At 48.8% G+C, this 20,712-nt stretch overlaps 1 protein-coding gene across 1 annotated transcript; it reads right to left on the bottom strand.

Annotated features, from left to right (window-relative positions):
* Nucleotides 1-509: 509 nt before the first annotated feature.
* Nucleotides 510-3,209, bottom strand: ADORA3 (adenosine A3 receptor; the record flags this gene model as incomplete). The annotated part of the gene is made up of 2 exons (XM_079696514.1): nt 510-1,116; nt 2,827-3,209. The coding sequence occupies 2 exons, from the start codon at nt 3,207-3,209 to the stop codon at nt 510-512; spliced, it is 990 nt and encodes a 329-aa protein (XP_079552640.1).
* Nucleotides 3,210-20,712: the final 17,503 nt, after the last annotated feature.

Consider the following 20,712-nt stretch of genomic DNA (forward strand, 5'->3'; position numbering starts at 1 on the left):
TTATCATCTTTTATTTACTCAAATACATTTACAGGTGAATCCAGCAAGTTAAGTCCCTCTTAAACTCAGTTCACTCCTTGCATTCCATCCATCATCCAGGTATCTGCTGAGAGCAGGGTTCTCTGCTTAGTTCCATAATGGAGTAGAACTGAGTCACCATTATGTACATGTCCAGCCCAGTTGGGACCCTTTTGCAGTAAGTCAATGAGGCATCCTTCAGATTCCATGACTTCTGTTTGGGAAGGAGGGACACGGGCAGTAGTAACAATAGAACATTGTCCTCAAGTCAGACACCCAGAAAATTGAATTAGAAAAGGACAAGAAAAAATTGAATTAGAGAAAGAGGGTAGTAGGGAAGATAAAATTGGAGACAGCCAGCCAAATGCTTCCCACATCACTGGAAGGAATCAAACATGTGAGAGCCCATGGCCCAGGTGGATAGGCCCTTAAGTGCTTGTCCATGCTGAATCTGAAGGGTAATGGGACGGAGAGTCATCTTTCATGGATAGTTACTCAGAAGTCTGCTCAGTGATTGAGTCCAAGGAATTAGAGGGCTGGCAGATCACACAGGATTTGAGGATCAAGAGATAGGTTTCCTTGAACTTCTTTATTTTATAAGCATAGACAATAGGGTTCATCATGGAGTTAGCATGGGACAGCAGGATGCCCAAGTACAGCACAACTTGTGGTACTTCACCATTAAAGTAGATGATACAATTGATGACGGATAAAGGCAGCCAGGACAAAGCAAACAAGAAAAGAACCAGAAACAGAGACTTGGCTATCTTGAACTCCCGTCCGTAAAATGCACCTGTCTCTTTGGAGTTAGAAAAGTTCTGATTGAGTTTGTTCCGGATAACATAGAAGATGTCAAGGTAGATGGCACACATGACAGCCAGGGGAATGAAAATCCAAGTGAAGAAGCTGAAGTAGACCATGTAGTCCATCCTCATGACGGAACGGAATTGGCAGGAAAGGAAGGTGAGATTTTTGTGGTACTCTGAGTTCAGTTTCATGTTCCAGCCAAACATGGGAGTCAATCCCACCAGGAATGACACCAGCCAGCAAAGGCCCAGAGCCAACCATATTCTTCTTTGAGTGGTGAACCTCTTGTATCTGTTGAAATGGAAGGGAGTCGGTGAGTTCACAGCAGGAATTGCTAATGGGTTGTCGGGGGGGATGGAGCTGGAGGGTGTTGGTATTCTATGGTGATTTCAGCTAAACTCTACTGGATATGAAGACAAGATGAGCAGACAATGATTAGAGAAAAATACAGCAAAGTTCTCTGGGAACTTTTCTAAAGAAGTACAACCTCCAAAGCAGCAGGAGTACGTTGCCTAGAGTCAGGGGTTTGTGTACCCCATTCACAGTTCCATTTCCAGCCCAAGAATTCTTCAGTCCCTGGGAGGTAAGAGTTATCGATCAAAGTCTCCTGGGATCGCCTTACCTGGGGAGAAATAATCTGCTCAAAGCATGTTTGCCTGCTGTGCTCTGCACTGGTTTTTTTTGTTTGTTTGTTTTGTTTTTTGGCTGTTGTGCTGCTGTCCATAAATTAGACTCTGCCTGTCCCACACTTACCCCCTACCTGTGTCTGCCCCTGCTTCTCTATTTGCACCACACTTGGGGTTTGAGTTACACTCCACTCTCATGGAGTTGCAAAAGTCATGTTGAGGTGCTTCCAGGACCTTAAAAGACTCATCCAATCAAAAGTCACCATTTCTCCTTAAACCATTCTTCCTGACAACATTCTACACAGGCTATAAGAAGGAAGCAGATTTTGTTAAGTACTGGCTATGTACTCAGTAGACTTTCTCTCAATAAAATCTCATGATAAACTGGAGATATTTTTATGACAATCTCCATTTCATTGATGGTAATGGTGAAAATCATAGTAGTTACAGCTACCATTTACTGAGCACCGACTGTGTGCTGGGCATTTTTCTAAGAGCTTTACGTGTATTATCTCATTTGATCTTATGGGGAAGGTGCAATTATCATCCCCATTTTATAGGTGAAAAAAAAATGAAACAGACAAGTTAAGCAACTTGTAGAAGCTAAAAGTGTTGGAGCTAAAATGGAATGGAGGTGAATCTGAGTTCAGAGCATCTTAACACTATGATGAGGAACTGAGATGCAGAAAGCTAAATAACTTGCCCAATATCAGGCCTCAAGATCTGGGATTTGAACCCAGGCTCATTTGTATCAAAAGTTGTCTGTAGCTCCCTCACCATGCTCTTTCCCCAAGAGAAGAGAGGAGCAACAAGATACCAATGTAATTCAGGACACCTGGGGATTTGATTTCTTCATTTGGCAATCTCTTCTGCTCAAATGGTCAACTGAAAAGTTGTTACTACTTTCTGTAACGGAGAACTTTTGTGGTCTCCTTCTCAACATGGAAGAGGAAGCAAAATTAAAACAACTTTAAAATAGCCTACATTTGCAAAGAAGAGAAACATCAGTTTATCTCCTTCTTTTCTCTCTGCTTATCTTATCATCTAGTATGTTTCTATCATTTCTAAAAGTCAAGAGCATTTTTCATTAATTAAAGGTGCATCGAGTTTTTGTCATCTTTAGCCCCCGGGGTACTGAGCATATACTTCTGTAGTCAGCGGGGAGGGATTGGAGTGTTCCTCTGTTTCTAGTTCCCAAGTCTCTGCTCATTGTTGTTAAACCCTTCACACACCAAATGGTGAAAAGAACCTCTTTCAAGCTCAGAGGCCAATTTGGATTTGTTTCCACTCAAAAAGTCTGAGATCTGGAGGTTGTAGCCCCATTTCCCAGGCACCTCTATCACTGCCCCACACCACCCCTCTCCAAGCAAGTTACCTGACCGTGAGCTTTACCCGCAGGTATCGGTCCACAGCAATGGCTAGCAAGGACATGATGGAGGCATGGGTGAAGATCAGCAGCAGGCAGGTCATGAGAAGGCAGCTATAAAAGTGGATTGTGACACCCAGGCTGATGACAATGGCCAAAGGCATGACCAGCACCCCGACAGCAATGTCAGCCAGGGCTAGGGAGACAATGAAATAGAAGGTGGTGTTCTGCAGGCTGGGGTTCAGTTTGACCACCCAGATGACCAGCACGTTGCCCACTATGGCACAGAGCCCAATGAGAATCTCCACAGTGATGTAGGTAGTGTTGGCCAAGGACACGGCAGTGCTGTTGACTGGCATCTCGCTTTCCAGGTGGAGACTCCCAGGTGACATATGTGCCAACAAGATCCGTGTGGGCCAGTCAGCCTAGCTCTTGCCAGACATCTTGCCAGAGGTCCAGGTGCAGCAGCCACAATCCAGAACTCACAACTCGCCCATTCCTTCTCTTCTCTGATGGAACCCCTTCTCCCCCTCTCCTTAGAGACAGTCCATCACAGGGCCATCACTTTCAGCCTCAACGCAGGCCGTACACCCCTGGGCTCCCAGAAGCCTGGAGGACAGTTCTATGTGGGCTGAAAGTGAAAATGCTGCTGCTCTTATTTCCCCTGCCCATGGAGAGCTACTTAAGATCCATCAAGATAAGCAATGCTCTTCAGTGGTGTTTCAGGAAGTGAGATGGACCAAGAGGAAGCACAGAGCCAGGAACACTCAGCAAGAAGATGGAAAGAATGGGGGCTGGGTGGGGGCATGTTCGTAGCATGGAGAAGACTCAGCATTCATTTACTCAGGGACTAGATAAGAATGCCACTCTGGGTGGGAGAGGCGCTGGGAGCACTGACTATGTAATATTCTGGCTTTCTGCTAGCTTATCGGAAAGACTGTGCAATAGGGAGGCAAGCAGAACACACAGAAGAGAAAGAAATAGACTTTGGTGGCAGGCTCCTAAACTTAGCCAGAATGTACTCTTTCTAAAGAGTACACACCATAGACTGACTGTGTCCCCCCAAAACTCATAGGTTGAATTCTGACCCTCAAGTCAAAGTAGTTGGAGGCTTTGGGAGGTTATTAGGTCATGAGGGTGGAGCCCTCATGAATGGGATTAGTGTCCTTATAAGAGGGATCCCACAGAGCTCCCTTGCCCCTTCCACCATCTATGTACCAGGAAGTTGGCTCTCACCAGACACAGGTTCTACTGATGCCTTGATCTTGGACTTCCCAGCCTCCAGAACTGTGGGAAATAAATCTCTCTTGTTTCTAAGTCACTTAGTCTTTGGTATTCAGTTATATTAGCCCAAAGGGACTAAGACAGCGCATAACAGTAAGGACCGAGAATTCAGCCACATGAGTTGACTCTGTTGGGGCATAGCTGGAACCCAGCCTTTGTATCAAAGATCTTTTGCCAAAGAGACAAACTAAGATTCCCTGTTCAGATGAGCAAAACTTCAGCACCTCCCGTAAGCATCACATCTGCTGACCCTCATCTTCCCTTCTCAGCCCACACACCCACCCTCACACTAGCAACCAGCCTGTGTCAAATCTGTTTGAGGGACAACAGGATGACCGGCCATGCAGAAAGGAGGGAAAGGGCAACATGTACACATGATCACACAGCATACCTCCTGCCCTCCGGCCCCAAGCCCCACCCCGGCCCTTCAGGAACAGCCACCTATCTGAAAATCAGACCCTCTCCCTGAAGTTGCTCACCTGGAAACTCCTGGGAATCAGACACTTGAATGTAATTTTTATTTGGAGTCCCCCTGGGAGTTCCACAGGGATTTCTCAGTGCCGCCCAAAAGGGTTATTTAGAGAGACAGCAAAAGGAACAGTTGGACCTAAGCCCACACTGTGGATTGAAGGGTTGATAATACTTACCTCTAAGCACCAATCTATGTAGATTCAAAAAATAAAATTTGACAATCACAGGAGTGCTGTTCTGGTGTTTACTAACAAACACCTCTCACTGGGGCACTGGAGAGATGCCTCAGCATGGGGCCTGCCAGGGTCTTCTTTGGTTGTTCTGCTTCGGCATCATCCGTCGACACCCCTACCCCCCCCACTCCCCACCCCCGCCTCATCCCAAGTCTGTCTGGTGTGCCTTGCTCATCCCTGCTAGACTTGCTCAGGGAGCTGAGCCAACTCCCCAGACATTAAGGTGCAGTCCTCTCCAACTGCATTTCTGTCGCTCCAGCATTTTCCAGTGTTAGCCGTGCCCACATCCCTGCACTTTGGGAACTTGAAAGGTGCCACCAGCCTCCAACGTGACCTCTCATAAATGTCTCTACTGCAGCTGCTCTCTTTATCTCTGCTCGGGAGAAGGAAGACATAGAGAGCGATTTCTAGGAGGCTCCGTGCGACCGAAACAAGTCCTCGCTATAAAGCAGTTGTTGAATCTTGGTAACTCACTGCCAACAATGTACCCCGGCTCCTGACCCTCAGCCACTCAGTAGCACCAAAACCTTATTTGAGAGAAAGACCCTCTGGGGTAGCAATGAGTCATGTTGCCTGGCTGTGGTGATGGTATAGCTAAGGAACATTTTTCCTGGAGGGTTTGGTAACCCCGGGTCTGCCTAGGGTGGCCGAGGACAGAGCGAGTGGGCTCATGGCAGAGTGGAGCGCAGACAGCTGCTCTGTGTTTGGGAGCTGGGCAGACAGTGGACAGTTCCTGCATTTAAAGAAAAAAGCCTGTGGCTCTTGTGCAGCTGTGGGCCAGAAGCTTGGGGGAGGGAAAAGGAGGTGGAGGCCAGGGAAAGTCCCTGAACCACAGATCCATCCTACCGGAAGTGAGCCGAGCTGTTAGGGATGGAAGTGACAGCTGGAGCTGGAAACCCGACTGGTGTGTGTTTTCAGATTCCAGCCTATTTCCCCTCCTTTAAGACCCAGGTAAGTCCTTCCAGAATCAGCCTATCTCATCTGGGTTAGAGAAACCAAGTAGAAGGGTTTTGCTCAAGGACCATTCACAAGGGAAGCATGGTGGGGACAGGATAGCCTGTGAGGCCGTAACCCACAGGAACAAGGAGAGACAGGGGACACACGTGGGGCCACCGACCCAGCCACCGCTCCCCCCCACCTTCCCCAGGAATTGTTCCCAGAATCCTCTGCACAAACCTGGGGCATTTCCTCTCTATGAATAAAGGAAGCCCTTCCTTTATATTTTCTGAGTAGACAGAGCCCATCGATACTCAGGTGGCTGATCTGAGGGGTGAGGAGGAAGGCTTTCACAGCCACTTAGCATTTTGGCGTAAGACGGGGCCCTGAGTGTCCTTTTCATTCTAGACCGAACACCAAAGGGTAGCCAGGGAAAGAGGACAGAGAAACCAGGAGGAATGGTCCCCTTTCCCCATCCCCCCAACCCAGTCCACAGCCACTCTTAGTCAGGGAGCTGCCCTCATCACCTCTGAGCCCCCTAACCCAGCCCGGGGTGCAGCCTCCATGTTGCCCCCGCGATCAAGTCCAGACTCCTCGGAATGACGTTGGAGACTCTCTGTGAGGGGGTCTCCCAGCCCCTGCAGTCTCCTGTTGCCTGGTTCATCAGGAAACCATAAGTGCCACTGGGCCACGTCTCCCGGGGCTCAGAGCGAGCTCTTTCACTTCCTCTCCCCTACGCACATGCTCCTTTCTGGCTAGGAAGGCCCTTCTCCTGTGCATCCACACAGAAAACAAGCACTTTTCCTTCTAGACACTTCTCAAACTGAACCTTGAAGAAACATTTGCAGACCCCACCTGCCCCTGTCCCATGCTGGGTTTATATAATCCCTCCCCTGTTATTCTTTGAGCTCCTGGAAGGCAGGGATCTCCCCTTTTCATTTCTGCATTTCTATCCCCTACCACAATGCCTGGCAGCTACTAGGTGCTCAGGATATTGACAAATGAATGAGTAGGAACCTCAGTGAACCAGGGGGCATAAACTTAGCACTGGGTATAGAATACCAATCAGCTAGGACTTGTGAAGCACTTTCCATTATACCAGCTGCTGTGTTGAACATTTTATACATCTGATATCCTTCGATTCTCTCTGATGAAATAGATACTGTCATTGCTGTTGCGGCTCAGAAGGGTTAAGTAACTTGTCCCCCGGGGTGCAGAGCTAGGAAGTGGCAGAGCTGGCATTCAAACCCAGGTCCCTGTCTTCAGTAAATGCATAAGCAAGAAGGGCTTGGGCCCCAAGGGGATCTCTGTACCAGAAAGAAAACCTTTTGTTGGACCAAGGTGCCCCCACACACAAAAAATTTAATAATAAAATAAATTATAAGTGAAACGTGGCTCAGCAGATTTTCCCATCTAAAAGAAAGCCTATGTCTGTTTAGGTTCTACTGAAAAAACCTGAAAATATGGAGGAGGGAAGGGTCTTGGAGGAACCATGAGCCTGAATCAGAGAAAAAGCAACTGGAGTCCTGGAGAAAGCACTCTTGTGTCCCAAACCCTGGCCTGGAGCCACCATGAGCTGAGGCAAATGGACTCAGATCAGCCTCAAGGCCACAACCTGGCCCTTGGGCTTCTGCTCAAAAGCCTAAGAGCCTGGCCAGAGATGGTTCATCTGATCCTTTGCAGCTTCTCAGAAAAGCCTGGGAAATCCCAGCACCCAGCCTGCAGTAACAACAAGACGCAGTGTTAGCAGGGGCCCAAGGAAAGGACTCTGCAGCCCCAGAACTGGTGCAGGTGGTTGCTGAGACAGGATGTCAGGCAGGCGGAAGGTGCTGGCTTCTGCCAGGGAGCTGGCTCTCACTGACTCGACTGCTGCCTGCAGAGTTGCACAAAATCATTTTGCTCACTTCCTCTTGGCCCCATTGCCACTTCCCCAAAGATTTATATTTTTATAGAACTCGATGCTTGCTAGCCAGCAGCAGAGGCTTAGAAAGAGCAAGTGCTGAGTCCCTCCAGGACGGTGGTCTGCTCTTACTCCCCCTCTGCCAGCCCCCCTTCCTTCTCTGCCTCTTAATCAAGCCGGAGGGAGGAGGCTGGGCTGATCTGGAGCCACTGTCCCCAGGGGGCTTCCTACTAGGACTTCAGCTGTGACCAAGGAGCCAGGGACTCCCTATAGCCTGAGTTCAGGAGAGACTCACTTAGAGCCAGTGTGATGGGGGAGGAGAGAGGTCAAGGTTCCTTCACTCTGAGCAACAGGAAATCCTGCCCAGCCAAGGGGAACTGTTCCTGGCACCTACGCCCCACCCACCAGAACCTCCACCCACACTGAGTGTGTCAGAAGGCCTCTGGGCTCTAGTGGAGAATCCAGAGAAGGGTCCAGCTAACTATATTTGTTCCAGGTTCTAGGCACTTAGGAAGTGAGGAGGTGTTCCAACTACCGGAGTCTTAGCGGGTAAGAGGCTTTTATTCCTGTGTCCCTGTTGGGGCGCTATGTGCAGCAGTAACCACCAGGTGGCAGCACATTTCCACTGCCACTCAGGGTGCAGGTTGAGCAAGAAAACCCCTGAGAATTTAGCAGCACAGCCTCCGAGCACCACCTAGCCAGCCCCCTCAGATTGAGCAGAAAAGGAAAGAGAACTAAGGGGAAGGGAGACACAGAGAGATTGCCATCTGCCTAAATTCAATCCAATCCCAAAGAATATTCCTGGGCAGTACCAAATTCCATCCTCTTGACTCAAGGGGCTGAGAAACAGCTTCTCCTTTTAAACCCGTGAGTGTTCCAGTAAAAACAATATTTGGTGCCCTTCAGAGTGTGCAAAACTCCTCACATGGTCCACGTCAGTAAATGAACACAACAACCCCGCAAGGTAGATATCATTCATCTCATCTCCCAGCAGAAGAAACTGAGGCAGCGAGACAGAGGGATCTACTCAAGGTTGTCCATCTGGTCAGAGGCAGTGTGAGGATGGAGCCATCTCTGGCCTCCTTGACTCGTGGGGGGACAGAAACCACCCGGGGAGGTCCCACTGGGATGTTTCACGCTCCCTATGCCTATGTCACCAGGCCGTCCCTCGGTGCCTGCCAATCTCTGACCTATCCTCTCCCTTCTATGGGCACAGGGCCCACTGGTCCATTTTCCCGGCTTTTGCTGGAGTGCAACCCTGCAAGTGAGTATTATTAGATCCATTTCACAGATGAGGAAACTAAGGTGTGGTAGCCAGTGAATGACTTGCTCTGGGCAGCACAGCCAGTAAATGGCAAAACTGGGCCCAAACCCCAGTCTGTCTTGCCTTCAAAGCCCTGACTCTTCTCAATGAACCCCATGAGGACAGTTACACATCAATTATGCCAAAACCCAAATTGTCATTTGGGCAGAAATCCTTCAGTGTCCTAATTGATAAGACTTGCTTCAGAGGTCAGGCCAGCTACTAGGGGCAGTGTGTTATTGGGCCAATTGTCTGCATTCCAGCACCTGTCAAAGCTCAGCTCAGCAGGGGGGTATCCTGGGCCCCCAGAGCAGCCAGTCCCCTCCCCCTCCACACTCTCTGCATGCAACTCGTGCAGTGGGCCATATGAGACAATGGCGTCCTGGAACCATATTACTTTAGTTCCCTGCTGAGACGCGTTCCCAGATAACCTCAGCCTCTCTGCGTTTTATTAAAGGTAAATACAGAAAGCTGTCAGAGGAAGTATGTACTGCATTGCATCATGACCAAAGATACTATCTGCTGCTATGTTCCCTACAGAAAGTTTCTCAGGTTACATTTCTCTGAGGAGTTTAGTGCTAGAAAAAAAAAAGTTGCTTTTCTTAATAAACTAGCCTGCTTTGTTAACTGCTTAGTGGTAGAGCTTTGTATAATTTGGTTTTGTGTGGGCAGCCAAGAGGCTCCGCACTGGTGTTCTGTCTCAGTAACCACACTCTGCTTAGGTATCCCACTGCATCTATAGGCCCCGCGTCAGCCCTTTGCACCTGTTGTGTCGGGGATTCCATCGTGCCTTGTTCTTTTATTATGAACGGCTCCCATCCTTTTTGGAAGTAGGCAAGCTGTAAATAATGAACACACAGAACTGACATTAGAAGGCCCGTTAGTGTTTATTTTGAAGGCAGGTCTGCCGGTTGATTAACCCAGGTTCTTTTTTTTTTTTTTTTTAACAAATTTAATCAGTTATACATATACATATGTTCCCATATCCCCTCCCTTTTGCATCTCCCTCCCACCCTCCCTATCCCACCCCTCCAGGCGGTCACAAAGCACCGAGCTGATCTCCCTGTGCTATGCGGCTGCTTCCCACTAGCTATCTACCTTACGTTTGGTAGTGTATATATGTCCATGCCGCTCTTTCGCTTTGTCACAGCTTACCCTTCCCCCTCCCCATATCCTCAAGTCCATTCTCTAGTAGGTCTGTGTCTTTATTCCTGTCTTACTCCTATGTTCTTCATGACATTTTAACCCAGGTTCTTAAACAAAGATTCTTGTCAGTTCCCCACATGACTTGGAGGTGAGGATTTTTCCCCGGACAAGTGATCCACAATCATATTTTAGATGATCAGTTTGGACAAAAGAAAAAAATATGTTGACACTGGAAATGCCCTCTGGGGTTCAGTGAGCCCTTTGAGGAAAGCTTTCAATACAATACTTGAAGCATCAGTATCCAGCAGGATCTAGTAAATGCTCCCTTAGGAATGATGCTGTATAGAGCATAATATAATGATTCTCCAGGTGGAACTTATTTTTATTTATGTAACCCCACCCACTTCCACAAAGGATTGAAGTTACTACCAGGCTGAGTCAATAGCTTCCCCCTCTGTACTCCCACGTCATCTCACACATTCCTCTGTTTGAGAACTTATTACACCACTTTGTAGTTATTTAATTACATGACTGCTCCTCTCACTAGCTAGCAAACCCCAGTAGCTAGTAAACTCCTTAAGTAAACTCCATAAGAAATTATACCTTATTCATCTTCATACCTCCCACCCTCTCCCCTTCTCCCAAAAGTACCAAGAGCCTGAAATAGTACCTGGCACATAGGAGACCTACAGCCAATTCTCACTGAATGTGTAATGCATTATTCTCAGGCCTCTCTGCTCTTCACCTTGCAAGAATGCTGACCATATGTCTCTACGTCCACTGCGGAGTCAGGAGGGATCTAGGAAGACCTCTTCCTCACCAAAAATAGCTTTTTGCATCTAATTTCAATTGCAAACCAGTACAGATAGAGAGCAACATTTTTCTGGTCAAAGTTTGGGTCTGGTCAAAGGCACCCTCAGGGAGAATGTCTGCTATTTACATTACAGTTTGTGGTTTCAGCATTTTTATATACAATAGCCTATTTCATTCTCTCATCTCTGTGATTTATCTAAAATGGTGCCCTCTACACACACACACACACACACACACACTCTGTCATCTCACTCTGTTTATTTCCTATGTCACCCCTTTCACAACCAGAGCTCTTCATCAGAGTTTATTCCTTTCCTCAGTCGGCTTGTCACTGCTCTATCTGCAGGACCCAGAACCACCTCTGGTCCTGGCTAGCCCATTTAGTGTGACACATGATGTAATGGGACTAAGAAGCCCCAGATCACTGGGTTTGGTATGGGGTTTCCAGAATATGAGGATTTGGGGTGGGAGGGAGCAACAGAGGAATCTGATGCCCAGAGTGGCTAGTTCAAGGTCAAACCTGGAGCAAGCAGCCAGAGTTCTTCGCTAGCAGAAAGACTGGGAATCCACATGGTTGGGAATCCATAATGATGTGCTCCCCAGTTCCTGCATTTTCTTAGAGTTGATTCTCTCAGTCTCTTGCTGGACGGGCTCTATCCATGTTCTGCTTCACTGGCTCCTCTGTCATGCTGGTCCCCCTCTCTCTGAATCCCCAGTCAGACCGCCTAGGACCCTCCAATCAAGTCTGTGGTTGATTTTTTCTTCTTTCATGGCTGCACTTGATCCTTGACCAGTCTGCCTGTCAACCCGTGCTGATGGGTGCAGTGGTGGGTGCTAATGAGTTACACCTGGAGCACCCCAGATGTGCCTAATGGATGTTCAGCTACAGTGAGATGCTTGACAGCACGCACATCCATGCCTCTTCATCCAGGTGCCAGGCCCGTCCCACTCCGCCCTCACCGACATGCTCCAGGGGAGAGAATCTGTCAGGTCCAGTCCTGGGCTGCAAAAGACGCTCATCTGTCTTTTTAAAACTGTTTCTAAATGGATGATGGTGGAAAAATTGTTCATTCTGTGTCTTCATTTCCCCCCTAGATAAATGACAAAGATACCTGACCGAGGGCTGAGGGAAGCAACGTAGGCCCGGCAGCTGGTCCACGGTCTTGCTCACCTCCCCCTCTACCAGTGCGTAAGCGCTACAGGGGAGGGTCCTTGTTGCACGGTCAGGGCCACTCCAGCGACCAGCCACTGCTCCACCTACGAGGTGCTTGATAGATATTGAATTAAAGGAAAATCATTTCACACCTACCAGCCTCCCCAAACAGTGAGATACAGGGTTTTTGGGAATCCAAGAGGAAGGACTCCCCAGATGCTGGTCTCCTCGGCACTGACTCTCCCAGGTTCTCCGTGGAGCGGCTCTACTCCTGTCCAAATCCCCCAGCAGTGCTCCTGGCTTCTGAAACAGGAAGTGTCCAAAGGAGATTTGGAGGAGGCAGTATCATCTTCCTCTCCCTTCTCCACAGTTGCCAGGGTAACTTGCTTACCCCGTTCCGAGTGGTTTGTCAGCATTGGAGATGGCGCCCACCTACCCGGGGAAGCAGAAGCAGGTGACCTCGGTGGGCTCCCAACTGTCCCACCCATGCCTCCTCTGTGAGCCTGGGGAAAGGCAGCTCAGATCTGAAGATGCTCAGTTCCAGACATGCTGCCTGCCAGGTCACTGGCCCCTAAGAGCCACTCTGGCCCCCGACGTGCCACAGGTGACCCTCTCCCAGCACCAGTCTCAAGAGCAAGATTATCCCAAGCAATAATGAGAGTTTCCATTTCTCACGTGTCATTCATTCTGGAGGGCCTGGCACATCACTCGACCCTATTCACCCCTGAGAAGGGCCCCTTCCTGCGCAGGGTGTAAGGGTTGCTGAATATTACAGCCAACTCCTGCCAAAACAGCTGCATGGCAAACCTGGGGGCACATGAGGCCCAGAATTTAACTTGAATTACATCTATTTGTATTTGCTCTCAACCCTTAACACCAAACATCATCCAATCTTTCATTAACCGTGGAATCTTTCCTGATTTCAAGGCAACAAAGAAATAAGTTTGTTTTAGGTCAAGGGTTTAGGCTCAGAGCCGGGCTGTGGAGCCAGTTCCAATCACTCCCGTCTCCCAAATAGCATCTCATTCTGTCCTTGTCCCTCCAAGATGAGTCAACTGGCCTGCTCTGACCATTCCCAGTGGAAGGCTAGACCTCGCTTTAATGACCAGGACTTCAGCTGGGGCAACAGAACTCTAGGTCACTGCAAGACAGTCCAGCCCACGCCCCTTTGTCCCCCACCCCCGTGCCCTGCCCAGTGCCCATGACTAGAGCTTTTTATGTGATTCTGGAGTTGGCACACTCTCCCTTTCCTGCCAATAATGCTGGCTGTTGTTTCTGAGCAAATGGAACAAATGACCAACGTGAACTCCATGCAGTCTATGGACTGGAAACATCTACAGGGAGGCAAGGGCAGCTGCTGCCTAGGGTGGGACTGGGGGAGATGGAGGAGGGGTTTGCGAAGGAAGATGCAAGAACCTCAGGGAAGAGGGCAAAGGGCGAAGCCTCAGCAGAGAACTACAGAGGCACAGGGGCCTTGGTGTAATGGCCCAAGACTGCTGCAGGCCTCACAACTCCTCCCCGATGTCGCTTCCAAAGATGAACTCGGCTGCGTCTTGACCAAATGAACGGAGTATGTGCATAGCCTTTTATAAATGCCATTTTAAATGCTAAATTCTATGTTAAAGCTGAAATGGATCTGAGAAAACAATAAGTCAAACTCCTGATTTCACAAGTGATAAGAAAGGTTCAAAGACAGAATAGAAGTGTAAGTTAGAGGCCAAGTCTAAACGAGTACCCAGCAGCACCACTGCCCCCCTGCAAGTGTGTGTGCAGTGTGGGCACACACACACACACACACACACACACACACTATACCACACCACCTCCAAGTCAGGTAGATGAGGAAGGAAAAGAAAAAATAGCAAGTAGAGATTGCCTACTATGTGTCAGGAGCCACAGTAATACAGCGACAGCCATTAACCCTCCTGCGGGCGCCCTCTGGGCCTGGCACAATGCTTAGTGCTCTGACACGCTCTCCCTTGATCCCTGTCATGGCTCTAGCGCAGAACAACACATCCTTTTCATCGCACCTGATCTTTGCAGTAGGGAAGCTGCGTTTAGAAAGGTTATGTAACTAAACAAGGGAGCATTGCTTGTAGACAGTAGAGCCAACATCCACCTGGGTCAGTCATCTGCCCAACCCCTGTGCCACCTGCCCCAGGCTGCTCGTTCAGTCCCATTGCAACCTTGAGAGGTGGGTTTTGCCAGTCTCTGCAGATGAGAGATGGGGGTGAGCAGCTCGAATCTGGAATTCAGCAGCAAGACAGCCCCAGGATCTGCTTTTCCCCTCAAGTGGGAACCTCTAGAGGGAAGCCCTAGTTCTTGACCACAGACTTGAACCTGGAAAGGCCTTTCTGAGCATTGCACGGACTGGCTACCGGCACAGCTGGTGGGACATAGACTGGGTCACAGGGGCTGCCCAGCCAGGACTCCCACTGAGCAAGCCTGAGCCTCATTCCCTGGGTCTGGAAGAGGAAACACCAGTTTCCTAAACTGCCCCCTGCCGGTCCGCAGCCCTGCTTATTTGATGAAGGAAACACCAGCGGAGGGGAGTTTTCAGGCCCTAGATGTTGGGCGAAGAAGGGGCTGTGTGCTTCCTCATGGGAGCGGGTGACGCTGTCAGTCTCCCCCGCAGCAGATGACAAGGAAGGAGGTCCCTGCGAAGAACTAAAGGTGCCCTGCGCTGAGGCGATGGGCCGGGTCCTCACAGGCAGCTGAGCCCAGCCGTAGGTCTGAGAACTGGAGGGAAGCAGGGACGAGGAGGTGGAGCTCTCGTGGGGGCGGGGGGGCTTGGTGGGGGGCGGTACTGGTTCCCAGGCACCCCCAGGGGTCACTGCGCCGTCAGCTCAGCTCCGCTGCTCTAACGCGGGGGTGGAGGGTGTGGAACTCTGGGGCTGATTCATCCGCCACACAATTTGAGGGCGCTAGTGGTACACGCGGCCGGACGTGCTCCTCTGGGAGTCTGCGAGCAAGGGACGCGAGAGGGGGTGTTCCCCGCAGACCGCAGACCTGAGCCGCTCTTATCAGCACAGCCCGGCCCAGAGAGGGGCGCCCCCATTAGGATCAGGTCCAGCCATGATGCCCATGCTCTGCGGCGGGCGTGGGTACCCACCCACTTACACGCCCCAAGAGTCCCGGAACTGCAGCTTCCGCGATTCCCCCGAGGTGACTGATCTGGGCGCTGTGTCTCCCTCCCCAGCTCCCATCAGCGAAGCCTGAGGCTGGGATTCCTCTGACAGTCCTGTTGTAAGACGAGCCGGGCTTGGGCTCTGCCTGCCAGGACAGCGCCCTTGGCACGCGCCTTGGCACACAGCCCGCCCTCACCTTCCACGATCCTGCACACATCACCTGGGCTCGAGCTGGCCTAATCAGGAAGGTGCTCTCAGGGCCTCGGCGAGAGGAGAGCAAGAGCCAGGGCCAAGAGGAAGTCACAAAGATCAGCTGAGAAACAACCCTCCTTGCCATGTCAGTCGTGAACATGGAGCCAAGTTCTGACACCCGTGGCTCAGGGCAGTGTCAGAAAGGCCCAAAGCAAATCAGCATACGCCCATCTGGGCGCACACCCTGTGTCCTTATCAGCCTTAGCAAGCCCCCGCCAAAACCCTGTCTCCTTAGAAACTTCCGTCCAGCCAGCAGCTGTTTCCTCTCCTATATTTAAACAACCAGGCTAGTGAACTTGAGAGAGCATTGCTGCGGGGGGAGGAACACAGCCTCCCATGGAACCCACGGGCATAGGATGACCCCGAGGCCTAGTGGCCTCTGCTTGTCTTCTCCCCAGCTTCTGCTGGGTGAGTGAGGCCCAGAGTTCCCAACAAGGCCTCAAGCAGCATGGTCTGTGCAGTGAGGCAGGGGACCTGGAGGTCTGCCCAGACGGTTTTCTGGGTGCAAGCAGCTTGTGATGCCTTCCAATAGCGATGGGGTGAAGGGGACCCGCAGGAGAGCCATGAAACACCTATTTCACAGCCCCAACCCTGAGCACCGGTGGGTGCGACTCTTTAACACCATTACTCCTGGGGTACATTCAGGCCTCTTGGCTATTTTTAGGTGCCATTTCCACCCTTATCTAAACAGAACTGTTTGTTTAGAGGAAGGCCACCGTTTTACCAGAGACCTTTTCCTGGTTCTGCCGGCTCCCCAGGCCCAAGCTATTGTGGTCTCATCCCACTAGACACACACACACACACACACACACAACCCACTAGCTTCATGAAACATTTACTGAGAGGAGGGGCGTTTCAGGAATCCTCTAGAAAATATCCCCTTGTGGCAGAAAGTACCAACAGGGAGTAACCTAACGGCCCACATCCCTTCTCTCAGGCAGCCAAGCCTCGGCCATTACCAAGAAATGTTCTCCATGAACAGCTTCACGCTGCCCTGCAAGGCAAGGAGGCTTTCCTGGACTTAGTAGTTGTCACAGGAAAAGAGCAAGGACTGTTCCTGTCACTTGTGTCCTGCTCCCCTTGTCTCATCCCCATATACCATAAGCCCCTTGTCCCAGCCGGTACTAGAGACAGGGGTTTGGCTTTACATTTTTCCTCCCTTCCTTAAACACAGAACACACCAACCAACTGAATATTTTATATCCTGGAATCTACCCTGAAGTGGGCATTTCTGAATTTCAGCCCACAAAAGCACAGGCTAGAGTCCTACCTGGATTTAGAACCCTAGCTCTACCCATTAGGGCTGTGTGAGTCTGGGCAAGTTACTTTGTTTGGAGTCTCTTTCCATATCTGTAAAATAAGCCTGAAGTAGGTTAATGAAAGCCATTTCAAAGAATTGTCAAGGGGATTTAATGAGATGATATTTATAAACACCTGGCAACCTGCCCAGCAACACATACTGGGTCCTTAGCGGGTTGATGAACTTTCTATTGCTGTGTGAATTATCCATTTCTGTCTGGTTTGTGTTCCTCTTCATAGTTCATATAAAAAAAGTTCAGGGGCTTCCCTGGTGGCACAGTGGTTGAGAGTCTGCCTGCTGATTCAGGGGACACGTGTTCGTGCCCCGGTCCGGGAGGATCCCACATGCCGCAGAGCGGCTGGGCCCGTGAGCCATGGCCGCTGAGCCTGTGTGTCCAGAGCCTGTGCTCCGCAACAGGAGAGGCCACAGCAGAGAGGCACCCGTGTACCGCAAAAAAAAAAAAAAAAGTTCAGAGCTTCTGATTAAAATCAGTGCCCCTCTCAGCACTGGCTCCATAACTACTCCCCTTGTAATAATAGAAAGTATGAGTTGAACAGCTGCTAAGCTATGCAGACCCATCCTTTGTGTGTCTTAACATGTCTCTGTGAGGCAGGTATCATTGTTGTCCCCATTTTATAGATAAGTAGACTGAGGTTAAATGACTTGAGCAAGAATACACATGTAGTAAGTGGTAAAGCCAGGATTTGGATCCAAGCAGGCTGGCTCCAGAGCGCCCACTTGGAACCTCTTTGCTACACCTGCATTAACTGTTGAGTGGACTGCAGGTAGCACTGTTGGGGACTTTTCCAGAACCTAAGGCACACTTGCACAGTCCTTACTTCCCCAGAATCTGGTTTTCAATTAGCCACACTGAACTGATCGTTTGGTAACGATAGTACCACTGATTCAGCACCTGTTTTATGCCAGACACTTGCATACATTATCTTTCAACAAGGATTTCCCAAGCTCAGCTCTATCGACATAATTCTTTACTGTGAGGAGCTGTCTGTGCGTTGTAGGATGTTTAGCAGCATCCATGGCCTCTACCCACCAAATGCCAATAGCATCCCCTCACCCCCAAGTCGTGAGTCACGATGATCAAAAATGTCTCTAGATGTTATGAAATGTTCCCTGGGCGAGGGATGCTAAATCACTCCCAGATGAGAGCTACTGCTCTAAATGGGAAGTCTGAAGTTCAGAGAGGTTAAGCAATTTTCCCAAGGCCACAAGGCTGGCAGGCAGCAGAGACAGAATCTGAATCAAGGTGTGCCTGACACCAAAACCAGGTATTTGTCACTCTGTCATGCTCTCTCCTAGTTCTATATAAGGAAGGTGTGAACTCGATACTGAAATCTATTTCCCCAGAGGCAATAGCATCAATAAACTGATTCCCCACCCCGGAGAGTGTTCAGATTCTGAACTTAACAACTTCTGGCTCCTGCTTATCTGAGCAGACTCTAGATCTAGACTTTGGGATCTAAATCAACTGAGACCTAGGCCACTCTGCCAAACCTGGAAATGTAAGCTCTTCTTTACAATCCTGTCTCTCCTATGTGTGCCATGAGCTTAGTTTGGACATCTACTGCACTGGTTCTTCTGGAACCATGGAAAGGCTGTGGTCTTGGGAAATAATAGCAACTCTTCCAGTAGCTTGTCCACAGCCACTTTCTAGAAACATGCTGAGGCCAGAATCACAACCCAAACTTCTGCCTGAGTTCCATCTTCTTTTGATTCCGAGTTCATTGATTAAAAGCTTCACGGAGGGCTTCCCTGATGGCGCAGTGGTTGAGAGTCCACCTGCCGATGCAGGGGACACAGGATCGTGCCCCGGTCCGGGAAGATCCCACATGCCGCGGAGCGGCTGGGCCCGTGAGCCATGGCCGCTGAGCCTGCACATCCGGAGCCTGAACGGGAGAGGCCACAGCAGTGAGAGGCCCGCGTACCGCAAAAAAAAAAAAAAGCTTCATGGACATATTGTCATACTGAGTGAAGTAAGTCAGACAGAGAAAGACAAATATCATATGATATCGCTTATATGTGGAATCTAAAAAATATGGTACAAATGAACTTATTTACAAAACAGAAATAGAGTCACAGATGTAGAAAAAAACTTATGGCTACCTGGGGGGAAAGTGGGGGGGATAAATTGGGAGAATGGGATTGACATATACACACTGCTACATATAAAATAGATAACTAATAAGAACCTACTGTATAGCACAGGGAACTCTACTCAATACTCTGTAATGACCTATATGGGAAAAGAAAAAAGAGAGGATATATGTATATGTACAACTGATTCACTTTACTGTACACCTGAAACTAACACAACATTGTAAATCAACTATACTCCAATAAAAAATATAAAATAAAATCTTCATGGCCATAAAATGGACTGAATTTGCACATTATACCACTTCCTGTGACATAAAACTATGCATAATTGAAGAGAGACTGCCAGGCACATGAATATAAAGTTGCATATGGAACCTAATTCACAGCAGGACTTGAACTACCCCAAGCCTAGATTTCTTTCATCACTTTTTATTCTTTGCTCCCCTCTCCTAGTTTTTTCTCTTCTTTGCTAAACCCTGTTGTGCACAGACAGCTACCGCTGTTAACGTACTGGATGTTAGGAAACAAGGAACCACTTTCCATATGGCCTTCTTCATGCACGGGCAAAAACAGCAACTAAAAGTAAATTCTGCAGGAAACTAAATAAGTCATCACAATGAGTAGGTTCACTGCCAGAGCCTGCTAGCTTTCTTTTATGAGAGAAATGATAACTAATAGCAGCTGTTACCCATGTTGGTAAAGTCTAAAAGCCTTGGCAACCACAGCAACTGTGTGGTCGGTAGCTGCCATCTCACTGTTCCTCAAAAGCCCCCCATAGTGTTCCTTTTGCCTAGAGTCATCACAGAAGAATTTTCATTATGAGATCATAAGATCAACAATCTCCCGAACAAGTCAGTGGCAGATCATGGCAAAAGGGGGAGTGTAAGTCTCAGTTTCCAATGCAAAAATTTGAAAGATTAGGACTTCTACTTTAAGGTTCTATAATTTCTCAACCATGTTAACAGAAGGGGAGATGAAAGTTAGTGGTCAAGACATAGAAACTGACCCAGAGGGGCTTGTCAGTGTAAGAGACTGTTTTGGACTCAAGCCATTCATTTTTCAAACATATTTTAAAGTGTTTTTCAAACTACAGGTCTCAATCCACTTTGTAGATCATGATCAGAGTATATTTTCAATTAAATGGAATGGAATGAAATGTATATATCAGATTACATTGCACATTGTAATTTTGTTTCAGTTATGTTTGAGTGTACAGTGGATATCAATAAAAAATGAATTCCTGGGGGCTTCCCTGGTGGCGCAGTGGTTGGGAGTCCGCCTGCCAATGCAGGGGACACAGGTTTGTGCCCCGGTCCGGAAGGATCCCACATGCCGCGGAGCAGCTGGGCCCGTGAGCCATGGCCGCTGAGCCTGCACGTCCGGAACAGTGAGAGGCCCGTGTACCGCAAAAAAAAAAAAAAAAAAAAGAATTCCTTTGGTTTTACACCCTTACTGAAGTATAAGTAACATGCAAAAAACTTCACATACTTAATGCATGCAATTTGATAAATTTTTACACATGTATACACCTGTGAAACAATCACTACAATCAAGGTAACATACCCATTGCTCCCCAGACTTTCCTCATGCCCCTACTGATCTGCTCTCTGTTACTATAGTTTGTACTTTGTGCAATAGAAAATTATATAAATGGGGTCATACAGTAAGTATGCACTCTTTTTTATCTGGCTTTTTTCAATCTGAGTAATTACTTTGAGATTTATGCATGTTGTTGTGTGCATCAGTGCTTCATTCATTGTCATTGCTGAGTAGGATTCCGTTGTGTAGCTCTATCACAATTTGCTTACGCATTCACCTGTTGGTGGACATCTGGATTGTTCCCAGTTTGGGACTATTACAA

The sequence above is a fragment of the Hyperoodon ampullatus genome (genome assembly GCF_949752795.1).
Source record: "Hyperoodon ampullatus genome assembly, chromosome: 2".
In the NCBI taxonomy this organism is placed as follows: Eukaryota; Metazoa; Chordata; class Mammalia; order Artiodactyla; family Ziphiidae; genus Hyperoodon; species Hyperoodon ampullatus.